At 47.0% G+C, this 15,689-nt stretch overlaps 1 protein-coding gene and 1 pseudogene across 1 annotated transcript in view; both read right to left on the bottom strand.

Annotated features, from left to right (window-relative positions):
• Positions 1-15,689, bottom strand: part of Abca13 (ATP binding cassette subfamily A member 13) — a 267,945-nt gene that overhangs the window by 180,025 nt on the left and 72,231 nt on the right. The window contains exons 17-19 of the mRNA XM_087196525.1: positions 12,216-12,412; positions 1,764-1,921; positions 203-433 (exon numbers count right to left, since the gene is read on the bottom strand). Coding sequence (XP_087052651.1) covers positions 203-433; positions 1,764-1,921; positions 12,216-12,412 — 586 coding nt within the window. The remainder of the gene's footprint in view (positions 1-202; positions 434-1,763; positions 1,922-12,215; positions 12,413-15,689) is intronic.
• Positions 3,077-4,469, bottom strand: LOC101701437 (lupus La protein homolog pseudogene; annotated as a pseudogene).

Consider the following 15,689-nt stretch of genomic DNA (forward strand, 5'->3'; position numbering starts at 1 on the left):
CTGTCTCAAAAATAAATGCAATTTCCCATAAACCGTAGTCACCTGTCAGGGGTGTTAAATTCAGTGCTTGGCTTCCATTGTTTCTGATACTAATCAGGATTCTGAAACCATAGAAATCCCACGCCTTTACCCATAACTCTTCCCTGAGGCAGAGTGGCCCTGAAAACATCGCCCACAGAGCATGCTCCGGGTCCCTCGGTACCTCTTCCAAGGTGGGGGCTGAGACCCTGTAGCCTGTGAGCTGCAGAGGCTGCAGGTTCTGGTCCAGGGCCTGGAAGAGCCCCTTGAAGCAGGCCTCATCCACATCCTGCGGGATGGCGTAGGTCAGCTGGTGCCCACTCCTGCCTCTGAGGACGGCTTGAGGAATGTAGACCTGGATCAGGGCTGTGAGTTGAGCTGTGCACTTGGGATCATCGGCCTCTGGCGACGAGAGCTGTCAGAAGAAAACCAAGTGAGCACCGGGAAGCTCAGTGCAAACCACACCAACAAATGTCACGCGTGCTCATGAGCGAGTTACTGCAGAATTCCACTGCAAAACTTGAGTGCAACACTGCGTTTAGGGAGCAAGCATTCCAATGATACGTTATATATTTTCCCCTCTTCCTCCTTTTATTTGTGATGTGTACAGCACTGGGTGTTGAGTCTGGGACCTCCACACTGAGCTACATCCCAACTCTGAGTCAGGGTCTCATTAAGTTGCCCAGGCTGGGCTCAAATTTGTGATCTTCCTGCCTCAGCCTCCCCGAGTACTAGGATGACAGGTGTGTGCCACCACACCCAGTATCTTCTTTTTTAAAAAAATATAAATCCACAACACTGAACCTGGCCAGGCCAGACCCTATGACCATCTCAGTTACAAGCACACTGAAGCAGCTTCCAGGGCTCTGTGTTCCTGAGCTGCCCTCAAATCCTAGCCCTCAGCTGGGAGGAAACAGCATGGAGACTTCATACAAGGGAGACAAGGTCTCCCACCTGAAGAGGAAACAAATTGGAACCATGGCCAGAGGGGCTGTTACAGTTTAGATCGGAAATGTCCCCCAGATGCTCCCATCTCCCCCTCCCACCCCTCTCTCTCTCTCTCTCTGTTTCCCAGATGCCATGAAATAAGCAGCTTTGCTCCACTACAGCCTTCTACCATATTTCTGCCCTGGAGCAGCCAACCATGGTCTGAACTCTCTGAACCATGAGCCAAAATAAACCTCTCCTTCTTGAAGTTGTGTATTCCAGGTATTTTGGTTGCAGCAACAAGATGCTGCCCAACACAGAGCTCAAAGGCAGATGCTCTGAGACTCACCAAGGTCAGACACCATCATCCAGAGCTGGGAGGTGACTCATAAACCCCTGACCCAAGCCCACAGTTGCCATCACCTGTCTCTGTGAATACCAGGCAATGATGACTCCAAATGCGGCATAGGTGCAGCCTTCTAGGTTGTGGCCATCACTGCTCTAGCCCCTCACTACTCTGCTTGTCTTGTGGCAAAGTTGTGGCTTCCTAATGAGTACGGTCCTCAGGCTCAATGCTTCCAGAATCCCATGTCCATCGTACTTTCTGGGAGCTGGCACTGACAAGTCATTCTGATGCCACACGCATTTCCTTCTAGAGTCAAAATGCACCGTGGGATCCAAAGCCACCGCCCTTGGCCCTGGGGAGGAAACGCTTTGACACAGGGGCCCCTGTGCATGACAGGGCCCCTCGGGTCTGTCAGGAGGGAGGGAAGGGAGCTCCCTCCACAGTGGAACTGCAGGGCAGGTGAGCTCTGTACCTGCTTGGCCAGTGTCAAGCTGAGGCCCTGGCCGTACATCTCCTTCAGGCAGACGGGAGACCCACAGCACCTGAGCCGGCCCTGCTGGAGGATGGCCATGCGGTCACTGAGCAGCTCCGCCTCATCCAGGTGGTGGGTTGTGAAGATGATCGTGCGGCCTGGGTGCGAAAAAGCACAGAGGACATCAGAACCAACATCTGTCCTTCTTCACACACTGAGAGATGGCCACCAATTTTGTGTGTGTTTGTTAGTTGTTTTTCTTTGAGACAGTCTTGCTATGTACTGCAGGCTGGCTTCCAACTTGACATCCTCCTGCTTCAGCCTCCTGAACACTGGATTTACAGGCATGGGCGCCCACATCAGGCTTTCACCATCAATTTTTAAGTGAGAAAACCTGAAAGGGGCACTGTGGGAGGACTCAGCCAAGGCCACCTTGCAAATCAGCAGCCTTGGAACTCCTTCCCCTGCAGCGTCCCCAAAGCTCCCCACGGCTGCTTGCACAAACCCTCCCTCCCTGCTTGCCCAGGGCGTTCTTGGCCAGGCCCTGGGGGTGAGACAGAGATGCAAAAGCCGAAGGCCCTGTGTCCAGCAACCTTGTTCTCTGGAAGTAGAGGCAGGCAGGTCACTGCACTAGTGTAGAGAGGACACAGACACTTTTAGACAGTTGGGCTGGGCATCTGTGTCTCCTCCAACCAGATGACTGTCATCGCCTGCACACTCCAGGACACGGCCACATCCTACAGAAGTGCCACCTTGTAAGACAGCCCAAGCCCCGTGTTAGGCAGAGAGGAGTCTAAGGAATTTTCGGATGGGGGAACACAGGAGGGTGTGCAGGGGAAGGGGAAGTGGAAACAATGAAGATACTATATTTGCATGTACTGATTCCCCAAGATGAATCGAATTGTTATGTATCACAAACATATACAGACAAAGCATAAACAAAAAAAAATCACTTGGAGCAAAACAAGATGTCAAGTAATATTTAGATTCTTATGCAATTAATAGATTCAACTACTGTCATTTTAATGCAATGCAAATATTATTAACCCTTCTGAAACAAGCAGGATTTAATGTGTACATTAAAATACTGAGGAAAACTTTTTTTTCTTTTTATATAGTATATATTTTGTTACTTTATGCTAATACAGCCTCATATTACAAAGGCAATTTAGTGGAAGAATTTTCCTTTTGATATTTGAGTCGTGACCACAAACAGAACTATACATTTTTTAAAAAATGTGTGTAGATAACAACAACAAGAAGACAAGTTAAAACAACAAGAAAATGATTGTCCTTTTTTACAGGTAGACACTGAAGTGGACCTAATTCGGTTTTCTTTTTAAAAGCCTCCAAAGACAAAAAGCAGCTTAAAATCTAAGATGAATTAAAAGAAAAAATTGGTTACTAAACTACTGGTCTCCAGCACCGTTTTCCGTTTTCTGTTGCTTTGATGCAGGCTCTTCTTTGTCTGTTTCTTCTCGTGCTCTTTTCACTGGTCCAGCTCCACCATTTTCAGCACGTTCTTCATCACTATCAAATTTTGTTTTCTTGCCTTGAAACTGTACTTTTCCTTTAGCAGATCCAGGCTGGGGAGCTTTATTTCCTTTTCCTTTCCCTTTAAATCTGTGACCTTTTGATTTCCATTTGTTTAAGGATTCTTGTTGATCTTCTATGATTTTTTTCAAAGCTTCTTTCTCCACCTCTCCTTCCAGTACTTCCCACGTCACTTTTTTGTTCCTTAATTGTAGGGTATCATTGTTTGCATCTTTGGCTTTATCCAGTGCTTCCTTGGCTTTTTCTTTAAATAGAATTACTCCCTCTTTTGCTCCTCTGGCAAAGTCTATCCATTTTATTTCACCATGATTTGAGAAAAGGATGTGCAAATCTTCTCTACAGGTCTGATCATCTAAGTCACCTGAGAACTTCAGCAAGCAACCAATCTTTTCTTCTAGAGATTTCATTTCAGCATTTTCTGCTAACTTCTGTTTTTCTTCTTGCTCTTGTGTAGCTCTTAATGTAGCTTCTACTTTATTTTGCTTTCTTTCTTCATTTTTCTTTTCAACATAATCTTCCTTAAAATGTATTAGCAAGTCTGTGTCTTTATACTTCTGGCCCAGAGTTTCTACAAACTTCTTAGCAGATTCATTGTTACCAAACACAGCAAATATTGATCCCTTAAATGCTTTGTGTAATGTTCTTCTCATCTGGATATCTAGTACTTGATCTTTATTTTCTAGCCATTCTTTGATATCATCGAGGGTTGCATCCGTTGGGAAGCCTTTAATATAAACAGATCTGTTTTTTACATCATTTTTATACTCATCAGTCACTTCAGGGAGGGGCTTGTTTGGAGAGCTTCTGATTTTAGTTTTATCTTCACTGATTTCCATGAGTTCCGCTTTAGATTTGCTCAATGCTTCAACTATTACATTAAAGTCTGTTGTTAAGCGATTGGGCCTGTTGAATTTTATCATTATTTCCAAGGGTACCCAGCCTTCATCCGATTTGATCTGTTCCTTAAAAAATTTGTCCCGTGGCAAATTGAAGTCTCCAAAATAATACTCAATTTGATGACAGATTTTGGCCTCCAGAGCGGCTAGTTTTTCATTATCACCATTTTCAGCCATTGTGGCTAATCTTTAAGGCCGTGGTCCCGCTCGCGCACCACAGGTTCACTAACAACAACGAAGACCTCCCCACTCCTCTCAGCCCTCCGGCCTAACTAACGCGCTCAAAGCAGATGGGCCCCCTCCCAGCAGTCCTTGCAGGCCCAGTGGGCGTGGTTACGGAGCATTCTCCTGAGGAAAACTTTTAAAAAATAAAAGAACAATGTTGCGAATGGCCGTGGTATACATACGTGGCCCTTGGGTCAGGGGTGAGATGACCACGCGGGTTCATGATCAGTTCAACAGGAGCAAAACACACTCCTTCCCCGGAAAGGTGCCAGCAGCCTCGACTCACCAGGGTGTGCAGAGGGGCTCGTCAGGGAGCAGAGCAGGAGCCTTGAACCCAGGGCCTTCCCAGGAGGACAGAGGCCCCCCTCGTACACAGCCCGCCTGCTCTGTGCAGAGAGGATGTGAAGCTCACAGTGTCCTCCTGAATTCCAGCATCGCCGAGTTTTATCACTACTCCTTGGGCAGCGAGGGCCTCCGACTTACCTTAGAAGAGCAGAGGCCCGAGAAGCTAAAGGCCTCTGGGCAAAGCTCACTTCACTTACGTGCGGAGAAGACAGTGCGGCTCTCAGCAGCGACCCCCGCCTGGGCTGAGCCCTCACCCGTGCTGTCCCATAGATGCACACGGTGAGTCCCGACTCAAAGGCAAGTGTGCAGAGCGAGAAAGCTGAACGTGGCTTTAACGCCACTCAATTATATAGTTTTCGACAGCAGAGAAGGACTAAAATACTAGGACTCTCATCTGTTGTTTAAAAATCCATCCAGATAGAAAACGTGAAGCGCAGACCCTCGAGCCGCTGCGACCGGCTCCTTGCTAGAGAGGAGTCGCAAACACGGGAGAGACGTCTCTGCCCTTTAGTTCTTTGATGCTGAGAAAATCTGCTCGGTGCCTGCTTGGGATCAGAGCGAGTTGACACCTGCCCTAGAGCTACATGCAGTCTAGATGACGTGCTTCTCGTGAGGAAGCGGAAGTCCACAAACAAAAGTCCCCTTACGTCTAGAGTCCCCCAGTGGCAGGTAGGACAGCAGTTGCCAGGGATGCACTGCTGGTGGGAGGAACAGGGAGACACCAGCCCAAGTCTCGGTTTTGCACGATGAATATGTTCTGCAGTGTATCGTGCAGTAGCGCACTGAGTGACTGCGGTTAATAACGTCGCATGGTATTGTGCATCGTATACACGAAAACTGTTAGGGGATTAGACCTTAAATGTTCTTAGCACACAGGTAAAGCATAAGTTTTTGAGGCGATGGACATTTTTTCCCCATTAAGTTTATTGGTACAAATTAGGTATAAAATACAGTTACATTCATCATTGGGATCTTGTACCATTACATGAGCATCTTGGTTCTTTTTTATTTCCCCTTCCCTTGCCCTCCCTTCACCCCCTCCACCCTTCCCTATTTGCAAAGATTTTGTTTCCATTTTTTTCCTTTTCTCATGTTTTTTCTCTTCCCTTTTTCCTTTCCCCTACCTCTCCCACTTCCCCTGCTCCTTTAGACCTTTTCTTCCTATTACACAATATCAATTATACATTTTTTAAATTACAATATCGAGACCTAGGAGACATTACCGCAGATTTTACAGAATTTAAAAGGCTATAGAAAGCAGATTACAAAAATCTGTTTTGAAATAAATTTGACAACCTCTAAGAAGTACCTTGGAAGACAAATTAATGAAATTAACTCTGGAGGAAATATAAAATTGGAATATCACCTATTAAAGAAAGTATATTCCTAGCTTGAAAACCTACCTATATGACAACAACAGGCTCATATACATTTTAACTGATAAATTATATCAAACAATTAAAGCAGAAAAAAGAAGGAACACTTCTCCCCTCATTTTAGGAAATCAACATTGTGCCAATACTAAAACTGGATAAAGATAATAGAAGAAAAAGTATGAACATAGATAGAAATTTGTTTAACAAAACAAACTATTGGATGTCAGATCTGGCAGGATGTAGAAAGTGGTTTTGTTATAGGGATGGCAGTGTTGGTTCAGCACTGGAAGATCCACCCCCAAAAGTCATTATTTTAACAGAGGAAAGGAAAAACCATATGATCCTATCACTAGTTGGAGAAAAAGTATTGGACTAAATTCTACAGCTGTTCATGGAAAAAAGCTATCGGGAGACTAGAAGTAGAACAGAAACTTCTCGACAGATTAAAGACATGTACTCTATACTTGCAGCGAGAACGCCTTATATAAATGGAGAAGATACAATGCTTTCTCCTTAAGGTGGGGAATAAGGGCAGATATGCTTACTCTTTATCTGTCCATTAAACTTTGAAACCTAGGCCCCACCAAAATAGTCTGGCAATAAAATGACACAATTAGGATAGGATTGGCAAGGTAGAAGCAAAATCTTTATATGTAGATGAAATGATCATCTACAGAGAAAATACTAAGAAATCTGTAGGAGCCCCTAGAACTTGTACTTGAATTTAGCAGGATTAGAAAACACAAGGTATATATAAAAATTCAGGTCTATGTGTACTTGCTATAAATGAAGAATTGGATATTGAAATTTAAAAGTTATGTAGGAGTACAAAGGACCTAGAAAAGTTAAAACAAACAAACAGTGTTGGAAAACATTTAGTACCTAATTTTAAGACTTCTTCTAAAGCTACAGTAATCAAGGCAGTGTTGGTGTAAGGAAAGACATATAGGTCATTTGAATAAAACAGAGAATCTAGAAATAGTACCACACATGTATGGTCCACTGAGTTTTGAAAGATTATTTAACATTAGCATTTTATAGAATATAAACTCAATTCAGGAACCGAGGAAGAGATAGTGTTTTCAGCAAATGGCACTAGAACACCTGATATCCGTATATAAAAAATTAACCTCAACCCTTTATTTCCATACATGAAAATAACTTGAAGTGATCTATGAACCTAAATATGAAACCCTAAAAGTATAAAACTTTAAGAAGAAATTATAAGGGAAAATGTTTATGAATTCAGGGTAGGCAAGAACTACCTAGGATAAACAAAACATGATGTATAAAAGAAAAAAATTGATAAACGAGATTCCATCAAAAATTAGAACTTTAAGTGATATCATTAAAATGAAAAGTAGTCCTTAAATAGACCATATTTACAATGCATATAACCTATGACCAGATTATATAAAGAACTCTTACAGCTCATTAATAGACAGCCCGATTAAAAAGTAGACACAAGAAGATGATAAATAGCCAGTACAGCACAAGGAAAGGTGTGCAACACTAGAATCAGAAAAATACTGGGCCGGGGATTTAGCTCAGTGGTTTCGCTGCCTGCTGCGCAAGCACAAAGACCCTAGTTCGAACCCCGGTACCAAAAAAAAAAAAAAAAAAAAAGAAAAATACTAATCAGTACAATAACAAGATTGAATTATAGACTCATTAGGGAGATGAAGTTAAAAGTTTTAAAAGCCTTATCATGGCTTTTTCTTTTTGCTGGACTCTCCCCCTCTGCGTTTAATTTGTCATGCCCAACAGATTCATTCTTCCTTCCGAGTGGTGGGACCGGCTCAGCCTCTCTGCCCTAGGAGGGTGGGATGGCGGTGGGAGGCTGGACATTTTAATTACCTTGACTTAATCATTTTGCAATGCAGACATATATCACAACAGCTTGCTGTATGGAATAAACATGGACAAGTTTCCTTTGTCAACCACACCTTAATAGAGCTGCAAATGAATGAACACTCTGAAAGGGTTCATGTTAAGGTCACAGACGTTTGAGCCGTGACAGTCTCAGCTGATGCTGTGGACAACTGGAGAGACATCCTAACCCTCAAAGGACCACATCCTTTCTCCACTCTCCCCGAGATACGTCTACTGTTTCTCTCCCTGACTTCAACAGCCTGTCCTACTCCTCTCCTGTTATGGCTTGTGTTTGGATGTCCCCCTAGAGCCTCTTATGGATGAGGTGGGGCTTCCTTTCTCAGAGGCAGCTGAATCTAGAGTGGGTGGTGCTGGGGTTAAGGGCATGTGATTACTAAACCACCACACGTGAGTGACTGGTTTGGCACCGCCCTAATCCCGGGAGTCTGGATGGGATAAAAGGGGCAGAAAGACATTGTTAGGGTCTCTTGTTGCTTCTGCTGCCATGGGCTGCTGCCCCTCTGCCACCCTGCCTTGGAGCCAGCCCATTATGGACTGAAACTTCTATGAACTGTGAGTCAAATAAACCTTTCCTCGCTTTAACTTCGGTTATCGGGTATTTTGTCTCAGAAAGGAGAGAAAAGTAACTAAGACAGAATTTGACCAGGGCTTGCAAGGGAATAGATTTAAAACAGGATGCATATTTTATAGGATTATTTTATACTATTCACCCAAAAGGTCAAATTCAGAGGCGGGGGTGCAAGAGATCTGTCCACAAACCAGAAACCCGAAGGATCCAACTGAGGGCATGGATCCCACAGCAATGTTCTGCACAAGTCCAGCTGAAGGCCCAGAGCCCACGGCAGTGTCTCATGCTTTTCCGTATTGAGGATCTGCACCGGGAAGGCCCAAAGGCCAGGGGTGGAAGCCAGAAAGCCTGCACCAGCCAGTTTAAGGCTCTGCACCACGAGGCTGAGGGATCTGCACTGGAGCCAGGAAGCGATGCTCATAGTGAAGATCAGGGCTCCCCTGACAAGAACAGCAGCCCTTCCCAGTGACAGTGAGGACTGAGCTCCTCCTCCGATGAGAATAGCCAAGTTTGCATCAGGAAAACCACACAAGAAAAACAGCCCCAATTTTCCCCTCTAGGTCTCCTTTTATGCCCTTGACAACAATCCTCAGGTGGGTCTTCCGCGCCCAGACCCACACTGATTCAGTTCAGCTGGGCATTCTGAGTGGCCCATTAGTTAATCCTCTACACCTCCCTCAGGTGTATCTCCCAGGGTCACCTTCGCTTTCGGATTTTAATGAAGATGACGACCTGTCATGGGTCTAGCAAGCACAGACCGAAACAGAGCTACGAGCTTTCACAGAGAGACATTTACTTCTTGCAAAATCCTGGGCAGCGATGTGACTGTCTCCATTTCCAAATGAGAAAATCAAAACTCAGTTTTATTTTTCTCCTGGGTTGCACAGGACACCCAGAGCAAGCCCAGAATCTGGTACCAGAATTCAGCTGTGTTGTGTGGATTTGCTCAGGCATCTTCTGCCTCTTTACTGGCCTTCCTGTGGGAGACCCAGAAGCACTGGCCCCAGGGCCGAGAGTTCCAAAGTATGTGTCACTAAACAAGAAATCCCCATGTGGCATCCTTGGTAGACTGAGAAGCCAGCAGGCCCATCTGGAGACAGAAGTGTCTGTCTATTCAGCAGGGGAGCCTGTTTCTTCGAGGTCTGAGATCTGTCTCACAGAGCTACGCCAGTCACTGGAGGTCTGAGGCTTCGGGCATAAGTGGCTATACATTTTGATTTTTTCAGATGCATTTTTCTGTTAGAACTGCCCATCTAATCCACTTACACTTCAGTCAGCACAGGGACAGGCCCAGAGGAGCCCTCCGAAGACAGCCTCCCTGTCAACCAGTGAGCAACACTGGGACAGCACCTCACTTACAATTTGCAGAAAGCTCTCTTCTCTGACCCACACTGTCTCCAGTTTCCTGTCCAAAATAAGATGTGTGCTGATTCCTCACAGGTTCTGACAGCTAAACCTGTAAGAGCCCACCTCTAGTTTTTAAAATAAACAAGAGAGGTGGGCTCACCCCTGTAATTCACAGGAGAGCCACAGGGACAGGAGGCACGGGGTCTGTTTGTCTCATCCGTCTTCTTGGTCAGCCCTGCTCCTGATGGCAGGGAAACCAGCAGCCTAACGTACATCAGTCTCAAAGTGCAAGCAGCTCCTCCCTGTGGCAATCTGTGTCCTGTACTAGTCTGCTGTTTCCTCATTTCTGCACCTTCGATGCCTCTCCACAAAGAGCACATGGGTACATGGCACGAGGAGGCTTGGGGGGGTTGGATGTCTGGGGACATCGTGGTCAGCCCGGTCTGGTCTCTGGGTGACGAGGGAGCCCACTCGGTGCTGTTCTCTCCCCGCTTAACATCTGCAGCCTGGCCAGGGAGCCCTGGGTCCGCTCAGCAGAGTGCTCCCCAGCTCCCCTCATGGTCAAAGATCCCTGTGATAAACCTGCCCTGGATCCAGCCACCCAGCTCCAAGGCGCCCCTGTCCCGCAGCTGCAGCCTCCAGCCTCCCCTCCGTGTGGAGCCAGGGCTGAGAGAGGACAGGAAACCCCCTGGTTCCCAGCAGTCTGCTGCCTCGGGGACTGTGATGAGGCCACCGCAGGGCCAAGGACCCAGTGCCACCCACACGACCCACACTTTCCTCCCGCACCTGCCCAGCCCAAGCCAGAGCCAGAATAGAGCAAAACGCCACACCCATTTGCTCTATTTTCCAATGGCTCTCTCTCCTCCTTGTGCAATTCCTCTAGAATGGTGGACAGAAAGAGCAGGACTGTTCCTGCACCCCCTCCACCCCATCCTTCCCTGTTCTTGCTCCAGCCTACGGTAGGCTCTCGGGGACCCACAGATCCCCCGTCTTCTATGAGACTGACACACTGAGCCCTCGGGCTCACCCCTCTGGGCTCTAAAGACAGGGACAGCCCTTCCCTGCTCTTTTTCTTCACTTCTCTTCAGTAGCAAATCCTCATCTAGCCCAAAGGAAGTAGGGCCTCCAGCTCAAGTCAGGAGAAAGCCTTAGGCTCAAAAAGAGAAAACAAAAAGCAAAACAGCATTTTGTGGGACTCTGTATTCATCTTGTCTCTCCAGTGTCTACATTTGTTTACCAGCACCAAGATGTTTCAGGACCACCCATGTTTCTTTCCAGAGGAAAATATTTCTAACCGAGTTCCTACAGCAGCACTTTCTTGCTGTCTGGATAGCAGAAAGAGTCCAAAGCCGGAAGTTAGCCATGCCCTGCACTGGAAATGAGCAATAATGGAGAGGAGAAATTTGGACCTGCTAAGCCAGAGACCCTCATTCCTCCCTGGGCTCAGGGAATTTTCTCTATAGCTGTGAGCACATCACACATTCATCTCTCTGTGCCTCTGTTTCCCCATCTGAGAAAAGCAGTTGCTATGGTTTGGATCCAACAGTCCACAAAGGCCCATCTGATAAAGGCTCCATCACCAGCCTGTGGTGCTGGTGTAATGGGTGGAAGCTTTAGGACATGACACTAAGTGGAGGGAAGTTAGATCATGGGGAGCCATGCCCTTGAGGAGGATGTCAGGAGGGACCCCAGCCCTTTTCTGTCTCTCTCATTGCTTCCTGGCCACCCTGGTGTCTGCATCCTGCTTCTCCATGTGCTCCCACCATGATGTGATGAGGCACTACAGGCCCAAACAACAGGACCGACCAACCATGGACTGAAACCTCTGAATCCATGAGCCCAAATAACCTTTCCTCCTTATGGGTTATTGGGTATTTTGTCACAGTGGCAGAAAGTGCACTAACACAGGAAGTGGATGATCTCTAAAAGCTTTCTTTAATGATATGTGGTTCCAGAGTGGGATGCAGGTGGGACAAAGATAGTTTCAATGAAATTGTGTGTGGTGATGTTTACTGACAGTGTAGTTGCTTATACTGAGTTCAAAGGTCAAGCACAAAGTAAGCAATTCTGAATGCTACAGAGGTACAATCTAATGACTGTATCTCTCTGTTTCTGTGAAGATTGCATTTGTTCTGCAAATGACAGTGAGTCCTCACTGGGATGTGACTTGGTTCTTCATGCATGGTAGACACCCACTCCTGTGCCTCAACATCCTGGGAGAGAAAGTAGAACAAAGCCCAGCTCCTACCTTCCCGGTACTTGAGCAGAATGTCCCAGAGGCTGCGGCGGGAACAGGGGTCCACCCCGCTGGTGGGCTCGTCCAGGACCACGATACTCGACTGGCCCAGGAAAGCAATGGCGATGGACAGCTTCCTCCTCGTGCCTCCAGACAGGGCCTGGGTTTGTTTGTGCTGGTGCTGAGTGAGCCCCACATCCTCAAGAGTTCTGAAATGACAAGAAAGCTCTCAGTCTTCTCCCTGAACACCTGAAGGCTTTGATTTGAATTTCACTTCATGCATGAAAGCTTATAGTGGTCAAAATCCATGTAAGCCACCACTACCTCAGAGGGGCTTGGGTTGGACTCTGCAGGGGCACGGCAGCCTCGATGGAGCAGCGCAGCCCAGGTACAGTTCGGGAAGGTGCTCTGGTCTTCCCCTCTCTGGGGAGGCTCATGCTCCAGGCCATGCACACGGCCTGATGAGGAGGCACTTGTGTCCCCGAGGGGCAGGATGGAGCATAGCGTCAGAGGAATCAGAGCCTCAGCACTCACCAGAGAAGGCCTTGAGCTCTCTGGCCCACCATGTGCAAAATCTGCACCTTCCTGAGTAGTCAGGAAGTTCCACGGCAGGACATAGGCAAAGCACAAATCTCCAGTTGCCACAAAAGGCAGAGTAACTTTCTGTTCTCACGGACCTTTCAGTCTTGAGTGCTCCAGATGCGAGGTCCCTGTTCAAACACTGCCCTGTGTGAAGCCTGCCCCCTCCTCTCTCTCACAGTGTCCCCCTCTTCACCCTGCTGGCCCTGTTGACTCTCCACGAATGTTTAGCCCACCACTGTGGAAGACCCTATGTTCCTTGGAAGCCTTCCCCTGGCCTCTCAGGCCCCATGGTTCACTCCCCCGGGGCTTCAGGCCTGCGTGACTCTGAGCCCAGAGATTAAGGGTCCTTCCCCCTCAGGCAGCCACGCAGCGCTAGATACTTCCAACAGCTCTTACCAAGTCCGAGAAGTGTGCAGAGTCCTAAGCAGAGACTTGAGGGAGACCCAAGGGCTCTTGCCTGATGACCATGTAAGTTTTTCATGTCTGTTTCATTATTCACACACTTCCCATTCTGACCCAGAAAGAGCTCCAGCCAGCTTTTTGGAGTCCAGTTTTTAGCCCATGTGTTTTATGTTTAGCCCAAGTCCCCAAGTATGCTTTCTGTCCGGACCTAAATTCCCAGCACTAAGCACGCCCTGCTTTTCAGGTGTTTCTGGAACCCAGAGGTTAAAATGGGCCTCTAAACCTTAGAGTACTTGGTGAAGAGCACTTTCTCCAAGCTTCTTCAGGTGGAGTGTTAACTGCTACCACTCCCAGCCCTGAGGCCCAGAAGCATTGGAGCTTCCATCCCTCTGGGCCAAAGTTTAGGTAAATCTGCAGCCCACTCCCTGGCTTTTGTTTTACCCCTGCTGTAAACTGCTGTTTCTATGGTTCACAGGGGAGTGAGCTGGCTGACCTCCCTATCTGGCGAAACTGTAAATAAACTCATTTTTCCATTGCATGGACAGCTCTCCTATCTGGTTGGGACTGGATGAACCAAGGCAGCATGCCAGATAGCTGGGCCCAGATTGGGGCATCAGTGAGCCCAGCCAGGAAGATGCCCTGGCCAACAGCGTCCCCATTGAAAGGAGGAAGATGAAGAGCTCTAGGCTGCATCAGGCACTGCCTCGACCTCATGATCTCCCATTGCCACCCACTGTATGGTACCACACAGTAGATTCGAATCTGCTAAGCCCAAGCCAGATGCACTGACCAGACCTCAGTCAGCAAAGAAGACAGATGAGCAAACAAGTCAGCAAACTCATCTATTCTCAGATATGCATGTTCTCATCATATTTGCACACGAAACCAACCCCCTCCTCTGTCTGTCCATTCTGGCTGCCTACGCTGACTGTTGGGTGGCCTCATGGTGCAGCCTCATTGCAAACCCGACCACCTCCTCTTCTAGGCCTGGCTTTGTGATTCAGCAGCAGTCTGGGCCCTGTACCACCTCATCTCCCTCTGTGTGGTCTGTCCCAGCACTTTCACTAGGAAGGTGCCACGCAAGTTGTAAGCAAAACATATGACTTCATCTTAAGGCCAAATGTAGTCATCACTTTCAAGTAGAAGGAGTAAGGGTGGGTGTGTTTCATTCATGAGAATTTTATAAACTCTCACAGACTGCACACGGGGACCTGCAGGTGCTGGTGCAGAAAGCACACACCTGGAGAGGGGCAGCAACTCAGTTCAAGCCCTTCTCCAGCAGACCTGGGGCTGTGGAGAAATACCGTGTCTGTAACCAACTAGAACACCAGGGGTAAATACTGCAGAACCAGCAGAGAGCACCACAGGGCACTCAAAAGAGATAAGGAGTCATGGGTCTTGGGTGAGTCCAACACAAAGCAGGATCTTCTCAGACCACAGTGCAATGGGATGTAGTTATGGATTTAAAGAATGCCATGTATTCATCTCATAAATTCTCTCCACAGAAGGAATCCCAGTAAGTTACTATGTTTTAAATTTTAGAAATAGGCCTGGATAATCATAATTAACATTTATTAGGCATGTATCCTATACCAGGTACTATTTTTAGCGCTTTGTATGTATAAATGAACATAATTCACACAACCTTCCGAGAAGGGTCTTTCTGTTATGAGAACCACGTGGTATTTGGGAAACCCAAACTAGAGAAAGTACACATTATAACAAAGTTTGTAACCAAGTGGCAGAGCTGGATTCTGAAGCCAGGACATGCCTTTGCCATTGCCACTTTAGTGTCCATTGTGTCATGGCGACACCTGTCAGAGGCACCCCTTCACTGCCTCTCCTCCAGTGTGGACTGGGGTTTTGCCAAGGACAAGGCTGCACCTCATCCCCTCTGTGTCCCGGAATGGACTGCACATCCATGAATGTGACACCCACCAATCCTGCAGAAGGTCAGAGGTCTTGACTTGTTTCCAGGGAAGGATGCTTTGCTAGGACCCTGAGCCACTGAGTGGTGGTCTGGGGACAGTAGAACAACATCCAAAGACCTGCTCTTGGGACAGGAGCCAGACTCTTAGAAAATCCACTCCAATCCTTTCTGGTGTTTTCTAGTCATGATTCCAATACTTAGAATGAACTTTAAAGAACAAAACAGTCTGTAAACACTGGCCAAATGTTTTTATTCGATAAGTTTTTCTTTAATTTTAAGGTCTAGGGTTAGGTAGGAGCTAGTACTTTTCTAGTTACTGATCTGTAATATACCAAAAAGAAAAAATAGTCTTTGCACGTTTAAATTTCGATATTCCTTCTCGAAAGAACAGGAAAACTCTCTAATGTAAGAACTTTGCTAGGCAATAGGAAAAGGGGGAAAATACTTTTTTCAGATAACCTCCCAATCGTGTGTCCTAAAATGCTTACTCCTCTCTTCACCTCCACCCTTCCCACCACTCACACCCCAGATCCTGCCATCTGCGGCAACCACAGCTCCTCAGAGTCTCAGCT

Source organism: Heterocephalus glaber, unplaced genomic scaffold (genome assembly GCF_053883595.1).
Source record: "Heterocephalus glaber isolate CG9 unplaced genomic scaffold, H.glaber_assembly_v1.0 deba00001610, whole genome shotgun sequence".
Classification (NCBI taxonomy): Eukaryota; Metazoa; Chordata; class Mammalia; order Rodentia; family Bathyergidae; genus Heterocephalus; species Heterocephalus glaber.